At 34.3% G+C, this 13,621-nt stretch overlaps 1 protein-coding gene across 2 annotated transcripts in view; it reads left to right on the top strand.

The window, feature by feature from the left end:
- Window positions 1–13,621, top strand: part of CPED1 (cadherin like and PC-esterase domain containing 1) — a 404,819-nt gene that overhangs the window by 91,504 nt on the left and 299,694 nt on the right. For both annotated transcript variants that reach the window (XR_012482383.1, XM_074268145.1), the window contains exon 5: window positions 9,004–9,079. Coding sequence is in view for 1 of the 2 variants with exons in the window: in XM_074268145.1 (XP_074124246.1) it covers window positions 9,004–9,079 (76 nt within the window). In the remaining variant the exon portion in view is untranslated. The remainder of the gene's footprint in view (window positions 1–9,003; window positions 9,080–13,621) is intronic.

The raw sequence follows: 13,621 nt of genomic DNA, 5'->3' as shown, positions 1-13,621 counted from the left end.
AATCGGACTTTGAAATAGTATACAATTAGCCTGTGAAGGAAATCAAAAATGCAGGCAGACAAAAATAGAGGGATTGGGAATTCTATGTAGTGGTTCATAGGACTAGTTCTTTTGATTGTCAGTAGATATGATTCTAGAATCTTCAATTTTTTATTGTTAGTTGCTGAGAAATCTTGTATATTTCTAATTATAGCTTCAATGTATTTGAATTGTTTTTTTTTTTCCTTTTTTCTTGCAAAATTTTCTCTTCAATCTGGGGGCTTTGAAATTTGGCAATAATATCCCTGTGTGTTTTCCACAAAGGATCTCTTTGACGTAGTGATCGGTGTATTTTTTTTTTTTTCTCCTTATTTCTACTTTCCATGTTCTATCACTCTAGGACAATTTTCTTGAATTATTTCCTGTTGTGTCAAGATTCTCTTTTTGGTCACTACTTTTTTGGCAGCCCAATTTCTCTTCTATTTTCTCTTCTTGACCTGTTCTTCCAGAACTGTCATTTTTCTTATAAGATGTTTCACATTCTGTCCTATTTTCTCATTTTTTATAATCTATTTTGTTATTTCTTGATCCCTTAAAACTTCACTGACTTTCCCTTGCCCAATTCTATTTTTTCCCCTGAGGCAATTGGGATTAAGTGACTTGCCCAGGGTCACACAGTTAAGAAGTGTTAAGTGTCTGAGGCCAAATTTGAACTCAGGTCCTCCTGACTTCAGGGCTGATGCTCTATCCACAGCATCATTTAGCTGTCCCCCAGTTCTGATTTTCAAAGAATTATTTTCATCTTTGAGACTGTACCTCCTTTTCTATTTGGTTAACTTTTTTCCCCCACAATCTTCTTGTTTTTCTTGGATGGTTTTTATTTTTTAAGTTTTTCCTCATTATCTCTCATTTGATTTTTAAATTCATTTTTGAGTTCTTCTATAAATTTTCCCTGGTTAGGGAGACATTTCAGGTTATTCTTTGCATTAGAAGCTTTTTGTTTTACTAAAGTGTTATCCTCTGAACATGAACCCTGATCTTCCATATTCCCATATTCCCATAATATGTTTCAATGGTGGGATTCTTTTCTTCTTTACTGGTTCTTTTTTTTTTTTTTTTTTCTAATGAGAAGTATTAGTGTAAGCATATCTAATTGTGGGATGGGGAGATGGTGCCTCAAACTTCCCTTCAGCTGTCCACTCTGACTAGGAACCCCAAACCAAGAACTCCTCCCTCCTACAAGTGCCCACAGCCAGCAGTGACCCTACCCTGCTGCTTCTGCACTCACTAGGTACTGGTCCCTTCTTGCTCAGAGCTGCATCTCAGCAGCAAAACTGGACCTGGCATTCCCAATCACCCAAGGTTCATTCTGTCTTCTCCAACTCCAACTCCAACTCCAACTCAACAAATAGTCTAGGAGGTGAAATCCTGCTAAGACTCCAGCCACACCTATTTAGTTTGAGGGGTTCCCACTTGGTGTTTCTTCAGAACTAGCCCAGAGATGTTTTCACTTCAGACAGGTTAGTCCCCAGCTTGAGTATTTCTTCAGATATTCTTGGGTCGTATCAAGAGGACCCTGTACTGCCCCAAGTCTTTTTGATTTTTTATCACTCTTATGTTTACTTTGAGGCTCAAATTTGTTCTATTTGTGGGGAGAAATGGAGAGAGCTTGAAATTAAGCAACCTACTTTGCCATCTTCCCAGAATTCTCCTCTCAAGTGAGCTTTAAAAAAATATGATGAAGAAAGAAAATGGATGATTCAAAAGGAATAGATAGTAAAATTTATGGAAAACCCCATCAAACTCAAGAAACTATCAAGGTGTTATGTTGAAAAATAACTTGAAAAGTAGCTTCTTGTTTTAAGGTTAATTGATGATTGTCAAAAATGTCATACTAATGTTAAGTTTGAGAAATTCATTATATATGTATACATGTATGTACTAGTTGATCAAAATTATAGTTCCCTTAAAAATGTTTTTCTATGTGATGATACAAGCCTTATATTTTTATGATGTACTTACAATCAATAAGTAAAGGGATGCCACTCCCTTTAGAATGAGAATGTTAGAATGAGAAAAAAATTCCATATTGCAATTGATTTAGTTCAGATGTATGCCCCTTAACCTTTAAATTTCCTGAATTTAATAAGCTGACTTTCTCAATTTACTTTAGTGTTATCTTAACCTGCTAGTTTAGCCTCTACTCTGGAGTAATGCTGGGATAATATTTCCCATGTATGAGTCAGAATCATCTCATCCTCAGCCCTGTGAATGCCAAAGACTGTTGGGAAAGAAAAGCTTTAGAGAAGGTCATTAGTTGCATTGGAGAATAGAAAAAGCAGAAGAGGAAGGAAAAGAGGTCACTTATTTCCTTTATGTTCTTGATTGTTGAGAGGCCTAGGTTTTTGGTTCTTTATGACCAACATCTAGCATGAAAAGCCATACATCTTTGAGTGAAACAGCATATTTTTTTCTCTATGAAAATCTGTGTAGGTTGAATTCATCTTTATTGCATGATAACTTTGCAGTGGCTATGTAAATCCCTGTAACCTTTGAACTCAATTATTTAAATCCTTCTTAGGATATAAGCAATGGTTCTATGGGCTTGAATGAGTCTAGATCAGCTGCAATGAATATTAGTTTCTTCGCCATATATATATGAAGCCCTTTTTATTATTACCATTTACCTCTTTCTCATTCTTTTTTGGGACTACCTAGATTTTAAAATCAGAATTGTGAGAGTTTTCTTCCCTGGGGTAGTGGAAAGGACATTGCATTTGATAGTATTGAAGCTTGTGCCCCTTTATGTCTTATGTGATTTATTCAAATCCTATTTGTTGCTTATTATTTATGTGATCTCTCTCTGGGCCCTTGCTTCTTCCCATTTAAGATGAGAGTATCAGTTTGGCTGACTTCCAAATTCCTTCAACAGTCTTCTCTCTACCTCCTATACTTTTTTTTGCTATGGCCTTTCCTTCTTCCTTCATTTCTTTCCTTTAATTTTAAATCCATGATGTAACTGCTACTAGGATCTTAAGCACATCACACTTATGTAAGCTCTTTAGCCTTTTCTTAGTTTCAGGGGAATGAGTGTATTTGGGGTTTCTGACTCAGCTTTCCCTGTGGATTGATTAAATTTAGATTGGAAATTGTGCCAGTTGGAATGATATTTGAGCTCACAATCAGTTGCCAAATCCTGCCTATTATACATCTACAACTTTTATCCATTTCTTTTTCCACACTTAGAGGACCATCACTCCAATTTAGAATTTTATCACTTTTTACATGGACTACTATAATAGCCCTCTACAAAGCTTTCTTGCCTTCAAATTTGTTCTCTTCATCCTGTCCTCCCCCAAGACCTGCCATGATGATATTCTTCAAGCACAACTTTGCCCATGTCATTTCTCCTCTTAAGAAGTTTCAATGACTCCCTTATTGCCTAGATAATAAAATGTAAACTCCTCAGTGATGTATTTAAAACTTTCCACAATCTGGCCCCTACCTGCTTCCTTATGCTAATTACTTCCCTTTATATGCTCTACATCAGGGATGCCAAACACTCCAAAATGCAACTAGAACCAGATTAAAATGTAATTAATGTTACATTTTAAAACTAAGCTAATATGCTACCCACAGGAATTTGTGTGTGTGTGTGTGTGTGTGTGTGTGTGTGTGTGTGTGTGTGTGGGTGTGTGTATGTGCCCGCGCGCGTGCAAAGTTATGCAGGTATTTAATTTTTTTTAATAGTTTTTATTTACCAGATATATGCATGGGTAATTTTACAACATTGACAATTGCCAAAACTTTTGTTCTCATTTTTCCCCCTTTTTGTCCCCCCCCCCCAGATGGCAGGTTGACCAATACATGTTAAATATGTTAAAGTATAAATTAAATATAATATATGTATACATGTCCAAACAGTTGTTTTGCTGTACAAAAGGAATTGGACTTTGAAATAGTGTACAATTAGCCTGTGAAGGAAATCAGAAATGTAGGCGGACAAAAACAGAGGGACTGGGAATTTCATGTAGTGGTTCATAGTCATCTCCCAGAGTTCTTTCTCTGGGTGTAGCTGGTTCATTTCATTACTGCTCTATTGGAACTGATTTGGTTCATCTCATTGTTGAAGAGGGCCTCATCCATCAGAATTGATAATCATATAATATTGTTGTTGAAGTATACAATGATCTCCTGGTCTTGCTCATTTCACTCAGCATCAGTTCATGTAAGTCTCTCCAGGCCTTTCTGAAATCATCCTGTTGGTCATTTTTTACAGAACAATAATATTCCATAACATTCATATACCACAATTTATTCAGCCATTCTCCAATTGACGTGCATCCACTCGGTTTCCAGTTTCTGGCCAGTACAAAGAGGGCTGCCACAAACATTCTTGCACATACAGGTCCCTTTCCCTTCTTTAAGATCTCTTTGGGATATAAGCCCAGTAGTAACACTTCTGGGTCAAAGGGTATACACAGTTGGATAACTTTTTGAGCATAGTTCCAAAATCCCCTCCAGAATGACTAGATGTATTCACAATTCCACCAACAATGTATCAGTGTCCCTGTTTTCCCACATCCCTTCCAATATTGCGTATTATCTTTCCCTGTCATTCTAGCCAATCTGACAGGTGTGTAGTGGTATCTCAGAGTTGTCTTAATTTGCATTTCTTTGATTAATAATGACTTGGATCATCTTTTCATATGGCTAGAAATAGTTTCAATTTCTTCCTCTGAGAATTGTCTGTTCATATCCTTTGACCATTTATCAATTGGAGAATGGCTTGATATCTTATAAATTAAAGTCAATTCTCTATATATTTTGGAAATGAGGCCTTTATCAGAACCTTTGCCCAGAGGAATCTTTATGTTCAAGTTAGTGGCCACCATTTTTCTTTGGATTTGATCCCAAGACCAGGCTAAAGTACTTTCTGTCTCCTGAAAATGCCATTTCATCTTATGGCTTTGTGACTTTTAAAAGATTGTTCCCTTGTGTGGAATGTTTTACCTTCTCAACTTTTGCTCTCAGATTCCTTGCCTGAAGCTCCACAGACTATTTGAAGTCCTTTCTCTTTACTTTTATACTTTTTATACATTTTATATTTTTCAGGGGCTATATTGTTTCCTCCTAGTAGAATGTAAGTTCCTTGAAAGCAGGGGCTAGGTGTTTTTTTATATCCCTTCGCATAGTACTAGGGGATAGGAAAACAAACAAATAAAAAACATGGAGTTATTGGCTGCTTTGAGAACAAAGAACCTTTTAAATAGTTGTGATTTTAAGTCACTGCAGTATATTTTTAGGATAATTTTATTGACATGAGCATTGTAGGACAACTGTTTTTAGAGATGTTTTGAATTTTAATATAAAATATAGAAAGATTTCCCAGTTTCCAATGTATATGAAAAAGAAAGAATAATCATACTTGTGATCTATCAGAAGTATCACAGAGGAAATTCAGGTTGAACTAGAGTTACTGTAGGACTAAAAATAAAATACTGGGATTGCTTGAGAAAATAATATTCTAGATGCATATGTCTTGAAATCTTTCCAGTGAATCAAGGTGGAGAATGAACTCTTCTCATGAACTGGAAATGTCAGGGACAATATTTCCTCCTTTGCTAAAGATTGGGAACTGTAATGAAGTGTGTAATGTTCCCCCATGTATTTATTTAAATATAAGAATCTGATTATGAGAGTTCCCTGAACAATACAATGAGATTACAAATTGATGAAACTATTTGCAACTTTGATTCTATCAAATTAGTATTCTATGAATCGGTAATTAGACAGATGACAGAGTATTTATTAAATACTTGCAGTGTGCCAGGAACTGTGTGAAGTACTGGGAATACAAATACAGCAATAACAATAATAGGAGCCAAGAAAAATATAATTCTTGCTCTCATAACAATACATAAAGGTAAACTGGAGAGTGATGATATTGGTAGGGAGGGAAAGGGACAAGAAGTTGATAAGGAAAGCAGAGCAGATTGGAGTTAGTTTAGCTGGGAGTGGAGTAGTCTAAATTCTTCTTAAGAGATGACAATCCCAGACAGGGACTCCTCAATCTGGATAGTAGGTATAAGTTTTGTCAATTATTTGGGGCTAACTTGTTTGACTTAGTGCCATGCTTTCATGAAAGATCTTAAAAAAAGGAAATGACTTAATTATTGGGTTGCCTTTTCACAAAACAGAAGAGATTGTAGTAGAGATAAGAGATGACCTGAGTCACTGGGGAGGGAGATTCCTCTGTGGGAGCCAATAATGGCTGTTTTGTAGCAGAAATACTTGAATATTGCACGTGCTGTCACTCATGTAATCTGAGAAGTTCCCAATCTTCTGGACCCAATTTTACAGAGGCATCTAAATCATGACAGGTGTGCCTGTTGAGCATCTATCTCTTGAGAACATTGTGAATGTGTTCTGCCCTCTTTCTTGCCCCTATCTTTCATTCATTAGCAGCATATGACTGAAGAAATGACTTGGGAGAGGGAACAAAAGACCATAACTTTGATCCCTTTCCTTACTATATGTTATTTGGACAAGAGAGATTCAATGGGAAAATGGACCATTAAATCCTGAATCAGCACTAAAGATAACAGTGCATATATAGTCTTTATTACACCCATGAAAAAATACAATAATACACCCATGCAAACAATACAAAGGATTCACAGTAGTATATAAAGAGTTGATATGATTCCCCTTTGCAGGGAACCCCTACCTTTCCAGACTTAATAATAATTTGTGATTTGGACTTATTTGGAAGGGAAATAAACTTGGAATTTTTTGGAGGGATGACCTCAAATATTTTAGTGGTCACCTAGAGATTGGCATAAACTGGTATCCAGTTTAAGGTGGCACCATGAAGACAGACATTCAAAAGAATTTTAGATGGTTACACAGGCTAGGTAAGCAACCCCAAGCCTGGTGCTGTCCAGGGAATCCCTCTTATCTTTATAAGACTAAATATAAGACTGGAATTTTCAGTCATGAGGATCACAGAGAGACAATGTTGGAACTGGGGCTGCCCAAGAAATCCCCTCTTTTCTACAAAGGAGACTGATACTTAATAGCTCACTGTTTGGTCATATTTCTTATTTCTAAGGCTGAACATTTTTCAGGTTGAGAAATCATGCCATTGATTCCAAGGCTAAAATTAGACACCTTACTTTTGAGCCTTACGAATAAAAGTACTTGCAATCTTCATTTGTTTTTGACTCAAATTCACCATAATCAACTCTTGAAGGAGAAATCTCCTAGAATCTGTTTGTTCTTAGCAAACCTTTTTTCTATTCTCTAAAAAGATGAAAATGGCATACACAAAAAAGTCAGAAAATCATTCATAATTTCTGTCCATTCTTTTTGGTAAGCCCTGAGTGAGCCAAAAAATTCATCTCCAATTGATCTACAATAATCCAAGCCAACTAACTCATCCCCAATCATTTAATCTATAATAAAGTCATAAAGCAAAAACTCTCTATTCTATAAAGTCTGCAAAATATAGCTGTAAATATCAAAGAACTTTCCTGGTCAGCCCCTTTAGATATATGTAAGAAGTCAATTTCTTGTGAGTCAAACATTGCTGCTAGTTAAATGCCTATAATTTTAGAACCTGAGACCCAAAGCTGCAAAGTTCCTTCAAAGAATTGATGAAACCAAGAGTTTATGCTTAATTTGGCTTTGGAACTAACAACAAAGTGTCATTAAGTTAGATATGGTCTGGTTTATCTTGAGTGAAGCAATTTAAAGGGGGAAAAATTCTTGAGTCAATGAATGGTATAATATGACTACAGAGGAAATGTTCAACTGAGAATTTTTGGCATATATTTTTATATATGCTGTTGTTGTTTTGTTCAGTTGTTTCAGTCATATCTGATTCTGTGACCTCATTTTGGGTTTTCTTGGCAAAGATTCTAGAGTGATTTGCTATTTTCTTTTCTAGCTCATTTTACAGATGAGGAACTGAGGCAAATAGGGTTAACAAATAAGTTAAGATTTTTCCTAGGGTTAAACCAGTAAGTGTCTGAAACTAGATTTGAACTCAAATATGCTAATTATTAATTATCTTAGTTATTAAAATATACTTTTATATGATATGTATCTATGATCAGACTAGCTTAAATTTTTTGTTTGTTTTTGAAAGTAATCAATACTTATTTTAAAATTTATAACTCAAATTTTTTCTTTTGCTAATTCAGACTTTCTCCATTATTCTGAATTCATGACATTTTTACAATACTTCACTTTGTGTTTTTCAATAAGTTTATAATAAATTCATAATAGTTTCTTAGTGGATGCTAGTGACCATTTTAAAGTTGAGATTGAATTCTATTAATCATGTACTTCTAGTTCCTTCAAAACTGAAGCTAGACCTCTGTAAATATTTGGATTTATATAAAGCTGCACTGTGATTTTGTACTCATGAAACTTTAGGAAAACTACATTATATATTCAGAAAGAATAGTATTTTTGTGCTTATTTGGGTATGTTTGCAGATTTAATACTAGACTTTAAAAATTGTGACCTAAGTATGTGTATAAGAACAAGTGAGAGAAGACTTTAGGAGTCTTGTAGTTTTACTGGCTATGAGTCATGTTCAATATTATTTTTTGCAAAACATAATTTCTAAGTTATTCTTGTTGCTGAATTTGATATAGGACTATAGGTATTTCCTTTTATTTACAACTTTGAACTACTTAGTGTTGGTTTTTTGAGGAGATTGGGTGGGGTTTTAAAAATTTGTTTGTTTTGGTTGGTTGACTAGTTGGTTGCTTTAGACTATACCTACTGTTTCAGGTAGGACATAATCAGAGTGCATAATAATCTTTTTTTTCTTCTTTTTTTTAATATATTAACTAAATGCTCTGTTTCCATGCTTGTGATCAGTAGGTGGAAGGATGGAAAGAAGATACACACTTTCTACGTTAATCCAAACTGGGCTCCAAGAAATGTTTTCACTCTGCCTTCAGGGCTTATAAATCTATCCTAAAATCACTGGTCTTTTATTGTTTTCAGGTAAATATTCTCCCAGAAATACGGTATCAACTTGGCAGCAAGGAAGGATTATGCCAAATCGTTAGAAGATTTCCAGGTAACCCTTCAATTTCCTTCATTGTGCATGAATGTTAAAAGATATTCTGACATACTTAGTAGAGTTCCTGAAGAAAACTCTTTTTTATTGGAGTCGAGAAGTTCAAATGAATAATGTCCAGAATTGCTTGTTAAATTCTGCCACCTAACAGTACTACAGCTACAAAACTCCCCTGGTCTAAGAGCATTCATTGATACTTATTAAAATAGTATCAATTAAATTTAATTCATCCCTTTGCTTCTGATTTTGTTCTGTGTCCTAAGATTTTAAAATGACCTTATTACTTAGCTACACAGAATTTAGTACCTTTAATATATTATATCTGTAAGTGATTTTTTTCTGATCTTATCCAACTTAATTCTCCTTTTTGGAATCTTAAGGGTTAATTCATATAATGGTTAATATATTTAGGGGAAAAGTAATGTTTAATCCTATATATAATATTACATCTTATATATTCATAATTATTTAAATATCTATACATTCATAAATATATATGTACATATTACATACACGTGTATACCTACATATTTATGTGTGTGTGTATGACTGGCATGTATGTGTGTGTGTGTATGTGTGTCTGTTTGTGTGTGTGTGTGTGTGTGTGTGTGTGTGTGTGTGTATGACTTAGTATCTTAAGAAAAGAAATTGCCTTCTACTATTTCCAACAGTGTAATGTGGACTAGTCAACATTGGGATAGGGGTAGAAGGAGGCACTGTGAATATCCACCATTTTTCCTATTTCTCTCTGTCAATCAATTATTCCTTACCTCAGTTTCTGAGTGAATAAGTTCCAGGCCTATATTTCAACCTGAGTTCAAATCCCATTTCTGTTCTTTGATATCCATGTAACCTCTTTAAAAATCATTTGGCCTTATTGGTCCTTAATTTTCAAAATTTGTTTTCATCTGTATGGGACTGGACTACATAGGCTCTGAAATTCCTGAGATTTAGAGCTATGATCTTATATAGCAATCTAGGAGGGTTTATTTATAACGATCACTTCCCATATATGTCCTTGGCGATAAGCTTCTCTAATTTATCTTTAAAAATATTATTTCTGATTAAAATATAATAAAAGGAAAAACATGTAGCATAAATGTCAATAGTTTGATTCCATTTGATACCCAGACCTAGATTCTCCCCCAAATTAGAACTCCTTTGTAGGCTGGTCTCTGTGTTCTCAAAATTATGTCTATTCCCTATGTCTTGAATGAGTAGTCTTAGCCTGTGGTCACAGGCCAGTAAGGATCAATATCTGTTGACAATTATCCACAATCCCAATAAAACTGAAACAGAATATATGATTAATTCATAGCACTGTAGAAACTTGATTTGCCTTTCCTGCTTATTGCTACATGAGCAAATAGAAAATAGGATGCTTCAAACATCTCAGCTTCAGGGAGGAGGCTATATCTAAAGCAGTTTGTACAGGGTTGGTAAGAATTCAAAAGGCACAGACTGAGTGGAAAAGTCATGCAAAGCAGAAAATAGAAATGAGCAATGGCATAGAGCCAAGAGAACACAAGGAATGATAATGGATATAAAGGACTCTAGGTTTATCTAGAGCAAGAGATTCTTAATCTTTTTTATGTCATAATCCTTTTTTGGAAATCTGGTGATTTCTACAGTCAATGTTTCTGATAAAGATATCATTTCTAAAATATATGAAAAACTTATTAAATTTATAAGAATGTAAATCGTTCCCTAATTGATAAATGATATTCATATGAAAAAAAGTTCTAAATCACTATTGATTAGAGAAATGCAAATTAAAACAACTCCAAGATGCCACCTCACACTTCTCAGACGGGCTAAGATATCAGGAAAGATAATGCTAAATGCTGGAGGGTATGTGGGAAAACTGGAATACTAATGCATTATTGGTGAAGTTGTGAAATGATCCAACCATTCTGGAGAGCAATTTGGAACTATACCCAAAGGCTATTGAAGTGCATACTCATTGACCCAACAGTGCCACTACTGGGTCTGTAACCCAAGGAATCATAAAAAAGGGAAAAGGACCCATAAGCGTAAAATGTTTGTAGCAGTTCTTTTTGTGGTATCAAAGAATTTGAAAATGAGAAGATGCCCATCATTTGGGGAATGGCTGAATAAGTTGTTTTATATAAAGGTATTGGAATATTATTGTTCTATAAAAATATGATGAACAAGTGGATTTTAGAAAGATCTGAGCTAAAACAAGCAGAATCAGGAATATGTTGTATTATATGTTGCAATAATAGCAAGAATGTGCAGTGATAACTATGAAAGATTTGGATCTTCTCAGTAGCTCAGTGATCCAAGGCAATCCCAATAGACTTTTTTTTTTTTTTTTGCTAAGGCAATTGGGGTTAAGTGACTTGCTCAGGGTCACACAACTAGGAAGTATAAGTGTCTAAGGCCAGATTTGAACTCTTGACTTTAGGGCTGGTGCTCTATCCACTGTACCACCTAGCTGTCCTCCCAATAGACTTTGCATGGAAAATGCCATCTATATTCAAAAAAAGAACTAAGGATATTAAATGCAATACATGGGATTATAAAGGAAACGAAGTACTTTGAAATGCAATTATATATATTTATTTATACAAGTTCATGGTCTAGAGTCCAGAATACTTGGAGGAGAGAAGCAATATGAAAAAAAGGAAGACAGGTAGGGTATCATGAAATCCTTATACTGAGAAAAAGTTCTGTACAATTACTGAAGTTAAATCTCTGAAACTTTAGATCTATTTTGAATTCAGTTGTTTTTTGTTTGGTTGGTTTTTTTTGCAATCAGGCACAACATCTAATTGTGAACTTCTGCATAATAATAACATCTAATCCCATAGGACTTCTTAGGAATATATCAAAACTAAAACCACAGTGGCATGTTATATTATAAAGGTTATGTTCTTCAACATTCATGCATCAGTTTAAAAATAAAATAAAAATGAATGAGTGATTCAGGTAAAAATTGATGGTGCCTGCTTAAAACATTATATATAGGCCCACCTCTGTGATCTTTAACTCTTGTAAAAATGTCCCTACTGACTCCACAGTTAGAGTGCTTTCATAATTACAAACTGTTGCTGATTAAAAAGCATGAGTTTAAAATTCCATTGCGGTTTATATTCAAAGCTATTAAAGTAATTAATACAATTATAATAATTTCAGTAAAAACTCAGGATAGTGGCAATTGTTGTTGCTGTTGTTTTAAATCAGGGAGAAGTCTACATATTTGACCAAAATGTGTAGTTTTTCTTTGCTACTATTTATTTACATTATAGAGTAGTTGCTTCAATGCAGTAAATTCCTCTAACTACAAAAATGTTGTAGCAAAAGGAGTAGAAATTGAGATTTGATTCATAATCAGGCATAATCTACTGATTAAACAATAATAACAACTACAAAATTTTGTATGTTTTGTCAACTAAAAAAGATGAAAATTTTTGGGCTACTTGCCAAAAATCTTTATTTATTCTGTTTGCATGGAGTAGATAGGATAATTTGATTTTTGGAAACATTGTCGTAGATAAATGAACATTTTGTAGGTTTTAATTACATGGACAAGAATTATATTTTGTGGTATAGTCTTTGAAAAGTATCTTAAATTGTTGTTGTGTGTATACATGTATGTTTTAAATCTGGCATTAGAAAATTAAGCAGCTTCTCTCTCATCATGTTTTCAACCTCTTTTCCTTTTTCTTTTCCCCCATGAATACTCAAGTTCTAGAAATATATAGCTTTTTCCTTACTTTTTTCTCCTCTTTGTCTGGTGTTTTAATTGTCCATTTATCTCTGTGATTTCTAAATTATTCTTACTGAACAGAACGGCCATTTTATGACACTTTTCTTCCTATCCTGTCATCTTCCTCCAGTTAAGGATAATTCTACTAGATATTTAATGTTAAGGGAGCATCCAATAATCTTAAGCTTTGATTTAGGTTCTATAAATACCAATTTATATAATAGGCTATATATTTAAACATGGATGAAGGACATTTTTTCCCAATATAACATTTCTATAAATAAGGTAGCCTCTTTCAGCTTGACAGTTAATAATGGACTAAAGACCACAATAAGATTTTTACCCAGACTTCACAGAAAGCTACAACATTTTGATCTTTGTATTACTTCTCAAACAGTGGGAGGAAAGAAAATGAGGAGACTTTATTTTGGAGGATGAGGTATCTAAGCTGAACTTTATAGGATGGGTTGGAATTCAAGAGGCAAAGAGGGAGAGGAGAAATAATTCCAGTGCCTGAGAGGCCAAAGTGGTAAGATTTGTCTCATCTTCATGTCCTTTCCTCCTCCGTAGTTCCTATACATTAAAGTTCTTGTATGTTGTAGTATCATGAGTAATGGAGATCACAACACTGCAATTGGTACCCAGTGAAGGAGTTAAACAGAAGCTAGTGAGTCATATACATGCTAAATCTCGAATACTTTCCTCTTTCATTGTTCCATCCCTGCAAGTAGAACTATCCATCATTAATACTCTGAATTCTCACTGCTTGCTCTTTCCCCCAACATACATACTATCTTTTCCACCACAGT

Source organism: Sminthopsis crassicaudata, chromosome 5 (assembly GCF_048593235.1).
Source record: "Sminthopsis crassicaudata isolate SCR6 chromosome 5, ASM4859323v1, whole genome shotgun sequence".
Classification (NCBI taxonomy): Eukaryota; Metazoa; Chordata; class Mammalia; order Dasyuromorphia; family Dasyuridae; genus Sminthopsis; species Sminthopsis crassicaudata.
This window is presented reverse-complemented; position numbering and strand designations above follow the sequence as displayed.